This window comes from Buteo buteo, chromosome 18 (assembly GCF_964188355.1).
Source record: "Buteo buteo chromosome 18, bButBut1.hap1.1, whole genome shotgun sequence".
NCBI classification, from domain to species: domain Eukaryota; kingdom Metazoa; phylum Chordata; class Aves; order Accipitriformes; family Accipitridae; genus Buteo; species Buteo buteo.
Genome location: NC_134188.1, coordinates 13,022,497 through 13,037,773, shown reverse-complemented (window position 1 = coordinate 13,037,773; position 15,277 = coordinate 13,022,497). Strand labels below are relative to the sequence as shown.

At 35.8% G+C, this 15,277-nt stretch overlaps 1 protein-coding gene across 4 annotated transcripts in view; it reads left to right on the top strand.

The window, feature by feature from the left end:
* Window positions 1–15,277, top strand: part of AASDHPPT (aminoadipate-semialdehyde dehydrogenase-phosphopantetheinyl transferase) — a 45,770-nt gene that overhangs the window by 15,086 nt on the left and 15,407 nt on the right. For all 4 annotated transcript variants that reach the window (XM_075050008.1, XM_075050010.1, XM_075050007.1 and 1 more), the window contains exons 3-5: window positions 5,875–5,996; window positions 6,479–6,640; window positions 13,212–13,289. In XM_075050008.1, the coding sequence (XP_074906109.1) occupies window positions 5,875–5,996; window positions 6,479–6,640; window positions 13,212–13,289 (362 nt within the window). The remainder of the gene's footprint in view (window positions 1–5,874; window positions 5,997–6,478; window positions 6,641–13,211; window positions 13,290–15,277) is intronic.

Genomic DNA, 15,277 nt, shown 5'->3' with positions numbered 1-15,277 from the left:
GAAAAACCAATGAGAATATGCCTTGGTCTCAAGGATAAAACCTCTAGCTTCTCTTGTGAATATCAAACTAATTTAGACACCAACTGGAGGAACTAGTGAGAGATTTGGTGGATGCCTTTCCTCTGTTGGCTACTGTTCCCTAATAAGCAAGTTGAAGAGTGTTATGGAAAGGAGGCAGAGCTCTACACATCCTAGGGAAAAAGGACTTTTAAAGTTAGGCCATTGAATAGCTAAAACATCCAGTCAATTTTGTTCCAATGCAAATGAACAGACAGGTTTGTATTTGTCAGGCAGTCACATACTGGGACAAATTGTTGTCAGTTAATTGGATATTATGAAAAGAAGCTGTAGTATGTTTTGGTTAAATTTAGTGGAGTTTTCTAGTTTACTTTCTTGCTTTTCAGCAAGGTGATCCAATGTAAAAACAAAAACTGCTTCCAATATTTAGAGGGCATCATGCTCTGTAACAAAAATTCTTCAAAAGTGGAGTTTACAGTAGACTAGAGAAATGCTTTCAGAATATTAGCTATTATGAACAAAAGCAAAAAGAAAGAATGCACAACAGTTTGTGTAACGATGAGAAAAAGAGTGAGCAATAAAAACATATACAAATGAAAATGTATTTTCAAATGAGGGCAATATAATTCTGCTCAATATTAAAAAGAATTAAAGTTTGTTTCCAAGTTTCTCTTGAAAAGAAATTTTGAACAGTATATTAACTGTAAGTTAGGAAATTAAGTGGCATAGGCAAGTAAGAAGTATATATACAAAGCATTGGAAATAGTTTTAAAGTTTACATTGCCAGGCATTGCCACATTCAAAATTTCTAGCTGTTAACTGAGATTTTCATAAGGTTAATAGTGAAGTTATTTGGTTGATAACTGAAAAGATATATGTATTTCTGAAAAGAAAAAGCATCTTTCTTAATAACATCTTTATGATTAGGCTTCTATACTAAATAAACTTATTTTTTAAGGTATTAATAGAGGGTAATTGTGAAAAGAGATATTGTTAGATTTTTGACAGAATACTTACAGTAGTCAATACAACAAATTTCAAAGCAAGAAAACTCTGTCACAGCGGAGCTTATTTTCATCAATCCACTTGACTCAGGCAAGTTTGGTTTAATTAAATAATCTTATCCCTACCCTTCCACCCCCTTGTCATGTTAATAACTTTCGTGCCATGGGCTCAGTTTTTCTGTCTCCTGAAATACACACTCTCAATTCCCTATAGAATCTAAATCAGCATTTTTCTCATTTCTTTTTCTTTTTGAAACCTTTTATCCAGTATTTTCATAGATCTGCTCCCATCACAATTTTTCTTCTCTTAAAGAAAACCAGCAAAAGGTGAGTGATTGTTGTTTCAAAGAATTTTAATAGTTGATGGGCATATGTATCTTCCCATTAATCATAAGCCACCTGTGGAGCAAGCTTCATGGTTTTCTCTGCTTCCAACTCCACTTATTTTTGAAATCTCATATGAAAACATGTCATATCTCGCTGAGGTATTCTTAAACCCACAAAATTTAATTTATTCCATTTCAGTGATGAACCCCCACCGAGTCAGGTGCTTGACCAATCAGATAAATATTGTGCAATTTCCTGATGCTCACCAATTTAAATAAGTAATTTACATACATAAATATTTTTTCTGAAGTGCATACATTGTGTGTTACAGGAATCTCACTTTGCCACTGAGGTGGACAAGATTACTGTAAGTATATTGGATTTATTGGAATCAGAATCTAAATTCTGATTCTTCAGAAGCTGTAAATATGACTTACAAGAAGGGATACTTGAGATGCAGTTTCGTGTGTTTCAAATAAATTTTTCCACATAGTAGTATCCCCAGCTAATTTTTTGGCTCAATGTTTAAGTGGTGTTTTGAATAACCCTGAACACTGGGAAAGGAGTGCTGGATTATATGAGCAAAGGCTCAGTACTGTTTGAACCCAGCTGTGCAGCATCTGCTCTTGAGCTTGTTAGCATATGGATGTTTAGAAGCACAGACAGGTCAGATGGGCAGTTATCTACAACCTGTATAGGCATATCTTAAAGGAATCTTTTTTTCTTTACTGCTGTGAGTTAAATAAGAAACAGTACTACAATTATAAGTTTCAATGAGTGTCTGGCATTATCATTGATCATTGAAAATGTAAAGACAGAACGTGTTTCTGGAAGTATTTGTAATATATGTGTGCACTACAATAAAAGCATTCGTTCCTTCAGAGAAGCAGTTTTTCAAGTTTTTATTGTCGGTTCATTTTTATCATGCTTCTCCAGTTCATAGATCTTTTTTAGAGGATTTAGTACTTCACCTAAACTTCTCTGAGAGAAAAATACAGGCCATAAACACAGGAGGAAAAATACTTCGAAAGGTCTTAGAAAGTTCTCATCAATATAGGAAGCTCAGATGTTCAGTGAAGGGCCCTGGTACCCTATCTTGCCCTGTATCTCGTATTATCATCTGTAGACTATGCCATGTGTAATCTAAAATTGTATCCAAAATAGCTGTTAGCTCTAAAGTATGCATAATAGAATAATTTGGCATGAAGCTCTTTGGTATATTTTTAATGAAATTTAATTATCTTGTAAACTAGAACTTGGATTATTAGTGAATTGTAATGGTCACAGAAATAAGTCCAAGTGTTTGTGTAATTGTTGATAGGTGAGTTTATTTCTGAAACAAGTTGGCAAATGGGAGGTAATTTAGAAATGAAAATTTAAAAGCAACTGAATAATTGCTATATGGGACTTGTTCCCATTCTTTCAAAGGAAGTTTTTGTAAATTGTGACAAGTATGTTTGAAGCTTCCTGCCCCTCCCACACCACCCCCCCAAAATAAAAGCAAAAAAGGTAGCATCTAAAAGAAAACTTTCTGCTGCTTCTAGTTTTGTCCCCTTCTCATCCCCCAGGTCATGAGAAACATGCAAACACTGAAGAGGGTTTAGTGAAGGGCCACCAAGGTGATTAGAGTCTTGGGGAACGTGACCTGTGTAGAAATATTGAAGGAGCTGGGTTTGTTAAACCTGAGGAGGGGAATCCAATCACAGTCTGCCTGAAAGGTAGCGGTAGAGAAGATGTAGGTAGCTGTTTTCACGAGGGTACACAGGAACAGGGCAAAGGGCAACAGACTTGGGTTACTTCAGGGGGAATTCTGTCTCAATAGAACAATTCTTCACCATGAAAACAGTAAAACACTGGAATAAGTTGCCCAGAGGAGGGGAAATGGACTAGGCAGCTTGTGGTACTGCTAGTGGTTCGTGGAGAATAATAGTCTTAGCTCCTCTAATCTGATCCATTCCTTGGAGAGAAGCAATGGTACTGTATTAATGGCCTCAAGTTGAGGCAAGGGAGATTTAGGTTAGATATTAGGTAAAATTTTTTTACTGAGAGGGTTGTCAAACATTGGAATGGGCTGCCCAGGGAAGTGGTTGAGTCACCATCCCTGGAGATATTAAAAAAGCGAGTGGACGGGGTACGTCAGAACATGGTTTAGTGGGCATGGTTGATGGTTGGACTCGATGATCTTGAAGGTCTTTTCCAACCTAAATGATTTTATGATTCTATTAAGAAGGAAATGGGAAGGGAGGGCAATTCAGGAGAAAGTGGTGCCTGAGCTTTTTCAGAGGAGGGACGTTGACAGATGGTTGGAGTGGAGGGGGAAGTACTGTGTAAATTTGAACATAAGTATTGAGAAAGTTAGCTGAAAAGCTGAAGAAACCTGGGACAAAAAAGGGGTAAGTAAGGAGTGAAAAGGCAGTAGTATATGGGTTTGACATACACTTGGTATACTAAACAGTTTAAGTATCAAGTGTATTCATCATGCTTGTTAAGGTTTGGATGGTGGGAGGACTGACAATGCAGGAGGTATTATACACCTCTAGGTCCTGAAGATAGTGTAGTGTGGATAGTCTTGGATAATCTTGTCTGGTAGTGTGAATAGCCCTGGGTTACTGAAGCAAGAGAACTCTGAAAGCAATGGAGGAAGAAGGGTACACCAGGACGTTCTTGAATGTTTTGTAGTTTAAATCACCTGAAGAGGCTGGTGCCTCAAGACTGTTGTCTTAAATACTTGAGAGAAGAAGAGAAAGAAAAAAAAAGTGAATTGTTAGGAGCATGTGTTACCACAGTTACTTGGTCATAAAATGGGCCATATAAACTCAGAGAGATAAAAGTCAATAACCTTTCTCCAAGTTGACCAAATTTTTTTGTTATTTTTCATTCTTTCAGGGAATTGGGTTGTCTAAGTAGATGGATATTTCATTTGCCTTGGTAATCCATCAAAACAACATTGTGGTTGCTTTTCTTTTTCAGTATCATCATTTCCTCCAGAGAGGAAAGGTAGTTCTGTCCTTAGATTGTTCTGGATCACTCCATTAGCTGACTACTGCAATTGCCAACAAAATTTCTGTCTTAAGATGTTTTATTCACTTTAGTCTATAAATAAAATTGAGGGCATCTCTGAAATGTCACTGTCTTGTTTGATGTCTCTGTCAGATTACACTTTGCAGTATGATCTGGAAATTGTCAGAAAACCTGAATGTGTGCTTTAGTATGATATTAGTTTGTTTAGACCAATTATTACTGCTGCCAATACCTGTTTTTATATAGTGCTTAGATATCTGTAGAAGACAACCACTTTATAGAGAAGGGTTAATACCCTTATCCCTGGTTTAAGATGGGGAGCTCCATTGAAGAAAAGGAAAGTTCCTTGCCCATAGTCACTCACAGAATCAGTGGCAGAGCTAGGCTTAGAATCTGCATCTTCTTTAAGCAATTATTTAGTGACGGGTTCTTAAAAGTAGTGTGGTATTAGGAGGGGAGACTATGTTTTGAATTAAATAAGACTAGTATTTTCTTTCTCATAAGAACATTGCATAACATATGAAAAATTTTGTCCTGATATGTGGAATTGTCTCTATCCAGATTTTTGTTATCCCTACTAAAGAAAATAGATTGCTTTCTGCCATTGTCTGTTTAGCCAGCTGTAAGCCCTACTGGACAGATTGCATGGTATGCTGATTAATGATATAGGCTGTGGGTGATTAGCCAACTGTGTAATGAGGTCCATAGCTTCCAGTGTATTACAGAAATGCCATTGATCAATATAACCACATAGTCTGTAGTATCTTCTGCAAAGTGAATTTAGACTAGTGGGGAAAAGTGATATAGCCCCTGAATAGTTGCTGCAGAGCTACACAGCTGTGCTTGTTTTTAGAGGAGGATTAAATTTAATCTAAGGATTTGAAGGTTTGGTGGTTTGGGGTTTTTTTACCTTTGTATATTTCTTACTGTGATTATGGGCATCTCCCTACCCCCATTTTTCTTGCAGAATAAATCCAAAAGACTTAATATGCATGTGATAAATTTGGGAGATTGTATTTCCACATGTGCTTAAAAAAGTGTTTCTTTTATATCCCACCATCCAAGGGCAGGAGGCAGAATAGCTTGATGAATTCTGACAAACAGCATGCTGTTTTATAAAATGTTACTAGATCAAGCTGTCAGATATCAGAGACTGTATATGCTACTTTTGTAGCTGAATATACATTTTATTTATATAGAATCAGCACTGGTTAAATAATTTCTTTTTTTAGAGAATGCTGAAAATACATAATATGTTTATGACTTTCATTTCACATTTTTAATGCAGTAATTCTGCTATAGGAATGGGTTTTTTTCATACTGTGTCCTGAACAATCACCAGCATTGCTGCTTTGAGGCTATATAAATTCAGATTGTAGAGCAGAGTTGGTTCCTAATTTTTTTTTCTTATGAGGTTTTTCTACAGCAATGACATGAGGTAATTAATTTACTTATTATTACTATTCTGTTAAAATTTCTGTAAATATCTCTCTCTAATTTATAGGTAGTAGCTCAGTTCCAAATTTCTTTCACATCATGAAGCGGCAGTTTACTGAAACAGAGTGGGATGTAATCAAGTCTATGAGTAATGAATGGATGCAGCTGGATATGTTTCATCGGCACTGGGTAGTACTTTTTTTCCTATTTAAAGACTGCAACGCTATAAACTGCACGTTCTCGTTTGATATATTTTGTTATTATTTTCATTATGGTAAAACTGTATACTTTTTATAGTTACATGTTCATGTGGAGATAATATTTTAATTGGGTTTGTATTTTAGTGATTTTTTTTTAACATCAGAATAATTTTGAGAACCATAGTACAGCTCACATTTCTAGAAGGATTTATGACTAGTTTTAAACACATAACCCAAACAAGGTGCCACTTGGTAATTCCAGTTGCATGTTCATTATAATGCAGCAAGTTAGGCTAGGTATTTAACAATGCTGATAACTTTTTATCTTGATAATTGCATCAGTCTACCCTCACATTTACAATAGTATAAGTCTTAAATTTATTTGGTCTACAGTGTCTGCTTAGAAGTAATGTTTATAGAACAGTTTGAAAACAGCCAGTATTAATAAAATGCATTTATTCTGTGTTTCAGGCCTTAAAGGAAAGCTTCTTAAAGGCTATTGGAGTCGGAATTGGCTTTAACTTGCAAAGAATTGAATTTAATGTGTCCCCATTGCAACTGGAAATAGGGAAGGTGTATAAGGAGACAAAAATGCTTCTGGATGGAGATAAAGAAGAAGAGTGGACGTTTGAGGTAAGAACTATTCAAATTCATTTTTTCAATAATAGTATATGGGTATACTGTGGGATAAACAGTCTCAACACTATGGTTGCATTGCACATTTGATTTTTTTAATTGCAGCTTCACACCTTTATTCTGTATAACCTCATTGAACATACATCAGTCAAAACTTAGGATATAAATCCACGGCATTTTAAAGTACTTTTGATGATTGCAAAAACACCCCATAGATTTATTCATTATAATGTTTTTTAATTTTTTCTGTTCCTAGGGTATATTTCTTGCACTCTATGAAATTCATCCTAGGGTGTGCAGGAAGTTCACTTGAAGCATATTCAGACCTGACTTCTGAACAGTGTCTAAGATTTTAAAGTTCTTCATCAGTTGGTCTAGAATGGGACTAGCAATTAACTAACCCCATTAGTTAGTGTTTATGTTAAATATTTGAAATGGAGGAGGTGTCTTCAGCTCCTTTGGGTTTCTTACTTCTTGTCCATAAAAGCTGGTAGAAACGTGCTTTTGTGGGTTTGAAGTTACAGTGTGCTAATTGGCTGCTGTCTGTGGGAATGGAGAGATGCAAAAAACTTGCCTTTGCTTGACTGGAACATTAGTTTGGGCTTAATCTTCTGGGTGTTGGGTGTGAGGGTTTTGTTTGGCTTTCCTTCTTGAAAGTTACTGAGACTTATCACTAACATATCTATCTTGTTAGATTTGGTAGGAAATGATCAAAAGCATCTAATGGAGTTTGAAGGGTGTATAGAGAAAGAACTGATGAGGACATGGTTTAGTGGTGGACTTGGTAGTGTTAGGTTAATGATTGGACTTCATGATCTGAAGACTCTTTTCCAACCTAAATGATTCTATGATTCTATGCAATGATCTCAAATTATTTAATTACCCAAAGAAACCAAGCTTTTAAAAAAAAATAAAAAATCACAATACTATTTCTCTACACCCCAGAGGCATTTTCATTCAACCACTTAAAACAAAGGAGAAATGCAAAGACATTGACTTTAAAATTGTCTGTAAAGGACACCTTGTTCCAGTCTGCCGCAAATTTGTGCAGCTGGTGTATAGCTGACTAGCAATTCAAAGAATACATACTTTGCAATTTCACAAAACAGTCAACTGCACTTTTCAGTAAGAGTATTCAGTTTCCAATATGCATTTACATTTTGAAAATATGTACATTGCTGGAGACAACTGTTCCAGTAGATCTTCTCTAAATGACAAATTTCTGCTGTATGCTCATTTTGTGTAGTGTACAAACTACATGTATGGTACACACGTAGTAAAAAAGAATTAATGGACTAGTAAGATTTAACTTGTAGCATAAGTTGACCTCTTTACAGTTTATTCCTATCAGCATTTCTAGCCACATTTGGTTTTAGTGTTATTTTAAAAGTCTACCCATACTAAATCAGCCCTCTTACTGATATTGCCATACTCTCTAGGGATTGAGTATGTAATGAAATTCACTAGCTGGAGTTATAGACTGGCAAAAGAAAGTCTTGGGAAAGACTGTGATGCATCTGGTAATAGAATGCTTTCTGTATTAATGCTAACAGTGTACCACTGTCAAGGGAGCATCTACCTCTTCTGATTGACTTCTGGAACTCCTATTTTTGGTATTTGATATGCCTGTGGTTGGTTGAATAAAACAGCCTGAAGGAGATGATGTAGACAGCTCCCTGTATTACTTAAATGCTTTATAATTATTTGATTTTTTTCCTTATTACTTAGTAATTACTGCTAGAAGTTCAATTTAATTTTTGTCTGAGGAACGTCTCCCCTTCCATGCTTGCCCTCCTGCTTCCCAAGAGCACAGCCTTATAACAATGCAGACTGTAGTACTTTAAAGAAAGGATTTATTATCAAGTTTCATTTAAATACAAGCTCAATTGGGATATAATTTCATTTAAATATCAACATTTATCAAAATGAAATTGGAAAAAACCCCTAGTTTTTCATTTACCAATCCCCAGTGTAAAATTAAACATCTCTTTCCTTTTTTGTCTTCTCCCAAGTTTCTTTTAATTTTGTGCCCATTTTCATACTTACAAAAGTCTTTTTTCCTTTCCTTATTTGCCCTTGAGCCAAACTCTTGAAACAACCTGTTAACTGAAAACACTAATTTTGAGAAATCTGGAAGAGTCACCCCAGAGAGGTCATTAAGAATCACCTGTAAGACTGCATATTACTGGTATAGTATTTTCCTAGTGTTTCCTGTTGTGCTGAGTTTGCTTGAGTGAACATTTTCTATCAAATAAACAAAAATACAATAACCTCACTTCTATTTTTCAGATCTGCCTATATCTTTGTGATAGGAGATGATCAAAGAGAGCAAGGCTGTTTAAAACCCAATTATCACATATTTTGGATTGTCTTGTTTTAAAGAGAATCTAACTTACCAAAAACAGAAAAGAGAAATAAAGGGCATTTTACCCATTTAAAATATTCTGAAATGTCCTTCAGAAAGTATCATGTAATGTGAAAAAAAGCAACTTAAAAGCATAAAGACTAGAAAAAGATCTACCATCTTATTACACTTGTCGTGACAAAAAGGTCAAGTGAAGTACTAGTGAATCAGAGCAACTCAAAACTGACACTGTTCAGATACCCTGTAACTGTTCACAAGAGCAAAGTCCATTCATATTGGAGATAGTATTTTCTGTGAACATTAAAAAAAAAAAATTCTGTTATTTTGTTGTAAATACCATATGAACTACCTTGTTTAGTTGACTGTTTGCTGTCCCTTTACCAAGGGTTTAGTTGGGGTGGGTTTTTTGGCTTTTTTTTTTTTTTCCTCAAAGTGTCTTTCCCCTCCTCTGCTCCTCAGACATTTTTGAGGTTAGACAGAAGGCAGTAGCTCAGAAACAGCCTGTTTGATTTTGTTGGAACGGTTTAGCTTTAGGCACTTGTTTTCATACAGTACTCTAGAGGTTGCTGCTCAGATTCCCTCCAGCTATTTTGGAAGGAGTAGGAGAAAAAATACAGTAAAACTTCATTTAAAACCATAATTTTAATTTTAAGGTATGTCTGCTATGTGTGTTAAGTATGCTTTATTCACATAGGCAGTGCATACTTCACTCATTTTAAAAAGGTAAATTTGTGTAGTAATAATTAAAAGTTTACTAGCCCAGTGAAAAGTGATACAGTATTTGTGTCAGGGTGTTAATTTAGGATGGAGTCATTATTCTGATGATTATTATGAGTAATTCTATATGCTCCATTTACTTCCTTTGAAGAAAATAAACTTACAGAATGAAGTACTAATTAATTTTAATAAAAGTGAAAGAAGTTGATTGATAACAATTATGGCAAGTTTTATAATTTAAAGAGGTAAGAATAAGTTTATAATATATATATATAATCTCTGTAGCAGATCTGATATGTGGAAAAAAAATCCTAATTACTGATTTGCAAAATGGGAAGCATATTCGTGATTCTTTCCTTATTGGGCCCAGTTTTGTACAATTAATCAGGAAGAATGACTAGATAGCACTTATTGGCATCTATATTGAAGAAAAATCTTACATGAGATATAAGACACTTCTGTTTTGGTCCCTACCTCAATTTTGGATACAACCAGTTTATAAAGGAAGCACCCAATTTATCCTAAACCTTATTCAGCGATTAAGAATCGTCTGGCATCACTGCTGCTACACAAATAATTGTTTGCCTTTTTTCGTGACAAATATTTGCTTGTTTTCTCTATAAGCAAGCACATTACTTCCAGAATATGAATTTCAAACTGAGATTACCTGAGTCAATTTGAAATACATTTAGTAATTGGTGTTGATGTGCAACTGTAATGGAGTCTTTCATCCTCAGTAAAAGAAGTTAATCCTTTTGTATTGTCAGGAATAAATAGGAATGAAAACTTCTAAGACTAGCTAATCCAACTGGATTCACACAGGAATCAGTTCTGCTGGCTGGGAAGGTACAGTTTCCTCATAACCTGTCTGTTGTTGAGGGAATCCAGAATGATTTGAATCCCAAACACATCATTTTGCTGAGACTTTAAAATGAGTTCATTGTAAGTTTCAGTGTGCCTGTAGCTTGAACAGCCCTAGTAACACTTTTTTCTCTGCGCAGAACCAATTTTGATCCATTATATGTTTTCTGGTTTATAGAGAAGAATCTTAACAAAACAAAGGCAAAGGAATTCCTCCTTTACCTCAGAGGAAATCCTGTACAGTTGTCTTCTTTCTCTTTTTGTTTAATCATCTATTTAAAAAGTTGGATTTATTTAATAAGCCGGTATAGCAGTATCTCCAGATGAATAGGGGAGCAAGCTGATTTGCTGTTTTTTATGGTTTCTGTATGTTTCATTAACTCCATACCTTAAAGTTCTTGCTGGCCACTAGTAGGATCTCCTTCCCTTCTGCATTTGTTTTGGATTTACGTTTCTCTGAAGCAGCAAAGATAAGATGAAGGGCATAGTTTGTTATGTTTTATTGTAAGATGCTGAAACCTCTTTTGTGATCACAGAGGATATGTGAAGTAAACGAGTTGGAACCTTATGAATTCGTTATCCATTGGGCAGGGTCTCTGGAGGGGAATGGTCCCTGTTATCTAAAGAGTCACTATTATCTAAAGAGTAAATGCAGCTTTGAGCTGACAAAAAATTATTTAACAATATGTAAAAGATTTTATCTATAATCTGTTTATGGTTGCACAAACAAGAAGTAATGCATAAATTCACTTCACAAAAAGAAATTTCTGTGCATTTAGCTTAAAGCTGTAACACGGTTGTTGGCAGACTTCTGACTACAGATATAGGCCACTGCTGAATGGCCTGTGCTGTGTCCCCTGTTCTCATCAGTCTTTAACCTCTTGAATGTGCAAAGAATGAAGAAGGGGGAAATGAAGTGATGAAAAACTGGATGTAGTCATTTTTCCCTCTAGACAAACACAAAACACTGCCACCCTAGAACTATATAAGTTGTTTAGCAAGACTTGATCAAACATCTAATTTTCATAGTCTTTATTTTTGAGGAAGTTATAGAAATGTGTGTCATGTTTACAAATGGTTAGATTCCATCAAACTTGAGGTAGCATTCTTTATGCTTGACTTATTTTCAATCTTGTACACTAGTAATGGAATGGAAAACCTAGTAAAATACTTTGTAGTACTTATACCTATAGCTCTTGCAGTCGTGGGAAATATGCCTTACACTGCAGATCTGTTAGTGCTTCTCAAGTGCATGAAATATTTCTCCTAATCTAGACAGAATTTAAATAGTCGTTTTCTTACTGGTGCTTTGCAGAAAGGTAAAACAACAAGAGCTTGATGTTTTGTTTTTAAGTAGGTGAGAGTGACGAACTTCACTGCTGAATCTGCCAAATAGGGACAGTTTTGGTGGCTGAAGAGATCAAAGTAAAAACAGTTCTACTCCCAGACCAGCACCTATCTGCCAAAACACCCACATCTTTGCCAGTAGAGTCCCCCAGTCTTATAGTTGTACTGCTGCTACACATGGCTAGAGCAGCTGCTGTCTTGGCTGAGCTGGATTGAGTAGATCTGAGCTGAGCATCTTGGACCTTTTTTTTAATATACAAGGCTGTTTGGGAATCACAAAAATGGTATCCTTGCAACCGAAATCTTTGAAAATCCTATCTAGTAGATGAACTGTAGAGAAGCCTAATGCAGACTGACAGCATTGTTTTAAAAGACATTTTGCTTAGATTAAAAGGAAAAAAAAGAAGCAACCAACAACCTGTCGGAGGAAATAGGACATCATGATGCTTTCTTTATACTATAATATAGTGCAGTTAGAGTATTTCCCAAGGAAGTGGAAATTGGAGGTTCAATCATACCTCCCAGGAGAATATCCAGACTACTAGGTGATTTTCAGATTAATGGTGATACGTAAATTGTTCATTTTTCTAGGTAAAATTCTTGTTATTCTTGATTTCCATTTCAGAAAGTTTGGGAAATAATGTGAAAATTTGGGGGTAAAGAAACAAGGAAAACATTATTTCTCCCCCCCAACAGGATTACGATTTGACTACCAAATAAACATTTTTCAGAAACCGTATATAAGGTGGTTTTTTCCGAAATGAATTGTTTAGGATGAATTCTTAGTCTTTCTAGGGGAAAACAGTTTTAAACAAAACTATTAAGTAGATAAACAATATTACTAAATATATATTTATATATCTAAAAATGTTTTTTGAGGAAGATTGGTTCATATTTACACAGAGCAATGCTCAGACTGCTATGTCAGAAATTTGAAGTTGTGATCTTACATGCTGTCTGAAGCCAAGAGTGAGAGAATCACTGGTTTAAGTTTACACTTATATCATTGTTTTTCAGAATACCTCCCAGAAGTTCACAGTTGATCTCATTGGAAAACAGATAGCTAAGATTGGTTACATGGCCCTGCTAACTTTTTTAATGTATCTGCATCCTTGAGCTCTCTGCTAAAAAGGACTGTTGCTTTTTGAATGTCATTGTTTTAAAGTATTTTAAATGATGTTCTGCTATTGTTCTGAACCATGTTCTAAGCATTTATATAGTCTTTGTTGGAAACAGTAAAGAAAATGCATTTACATTGCCATTTTTCATCTTTACTAGGAAACTCGGTTAGATGACCATCATCATGTTGCAGTGGCTCTCGGCAAACAGGAGGGATTTGGACAGAAGCATTCTGATGTAAGAAATTATGAAATGTTTTCAGGTCTTGGTAACTAATCACTTGAACATAAACTTAGTCTGATGCTGTAGCTAAAAGTGTGTTATCTCAGATGTAGGGCCAAGAAGAAAGGTTATCTTAACCACAGTATTAACCAGATTGTTACTGAACTGTTACCTCTAGTTCTGTTGTGACTATTTCAGGAAAGGTCTGGGAAGGAAAAATGGTTTCAGAGGACAGCAACAGATAATGTCAAATTTGGAATGTATGTGTTACAGTGTTCAGTGTGTTCATTCAAGAGAAGATTAAGTGATTTTTGTCACAGCCTGCTAATACTCGTGGGAAAGATGGTTTTCACAGAGGGAAATGGAGACAGTTGAACCAATCTGGACTGTTAAACTAGTATGGCATCTCACCAAGTTGATTTTAATCAGGGACTGTCAGTGCATGTATCCCAGAGCAGATCCATCTCTCAAACACCATTATGACAAGATAACCCTTGAGACACAAGCAACAACAACCAACAGATGGGAAGAACAGCAGTGTTAGTCTTCATTCCATGTGGTCTCTGTATTGAGAGAAGCAACAAAGCTACTTAAAAGCTTTTCAGGTTTTTCTGTGTAATTTAACAAAGACTTGGGTCATGCAAATAGCAATAAAAGTCAAATTTGAGGCAGACTGGCAAGTTGTAGCTGAAATAGCCAGACAGTCAGCAAAGGAAAGTATGACAAATTGCCAGGTTTGTCTGTGGTGGTGTAGTTGCTCACAAGAAAATGGGTTAGTTGTTTTCTGTTATTTAGATATAAAGATTCTGCCAGGAACTGGAAAAAAAAATAATTAGTACATGAATGGATAAAAGGATGAAAGTGGTCATGCACACATCTATCATGGTCATAAAGTCTGAGTCTGTGTTCATGGATAATGCAGAGAGGCAGACCTTTTGACTAGTATTGGTTAAATTAAAAAAAGAGGTTTAAACCACCTTTGAGGATTTACTGTGTTAAATCAGTGCTCAAATACTCTTTAAGAAAATATGTGCATTCTGTTTGATAGGATGTACTTAAGTTCCCAGTGGGGCTGCATATCATCCTTCCTACAGGAGTACTGATAAATGTCAGTCTGAAGTGAAAAGAAGGTTGCTATTATTTTTAAAGACAATTACCTAAGTATTCTACAAAAGTCCAGGATTTTTAAGTATTGACCTTCACCATCACTGTCACACACCTTAAAATTATCATAGAAAGAATAGGCATGGTATCAAGAGTTACAATGAAAAGTCTTTGAATCAAGAGAAGTCTCAAAGGCATACTTGTCCACTGATTAAATTTGTGATGACCTAAATTTCATTAGCTCAATTCACTGAAAAAAGGTCATTTTAAATAGGACAAGTGAGCATTCTGTGACTCCCTGTCCTGGTTTCAGCTGGGATAGAGTTAATTGTCTTCCTAGTAGCTGGTACTGTGCTATGTTTTGAGTTAGGTATGAGAAGAATGTTGATAACACTGATGTTTTCAGTTGTTGCTAAGTAGTGTTCAGTCTAAAGTCAAGGATTTTTCAGCTTCTTATGCCCAGCCAGCAAGCAAGCTGGAGGGGTACAAGAAGTTGGCACAGGACACAGCCAGGGCACCTGACCCAAACTGGCCAATGGGGTATTCCGTACCATGTGACGTCCCATCTAGTATAGAAACTGGGGGGACTGGGGGTGGAGGTATCACCGCTCGGGGACTAGCTGGGTGTCGGTCGGCGGGTGGTGAGCAATTGCACTGCACATCATTTGTACATTCCAGTCCTTTTATTATTGCTGTTGTCATTTTATCAGTGTTATCATTATCTTTATTAGTTTCTTCTTTTCTGTTCTGTTAAACCGTTCGTATCTCAACCCATGAGTTTTACTTCTTTTCCCGATTTTTCTCCCCCATTCCACTGGGTGGAGGGGGCAGTGAGTGAGCACCTCCTTGGTGCTTAGTTGCTGGCTGGGGTTAAACCACGACACTCCCCAATATGGAAA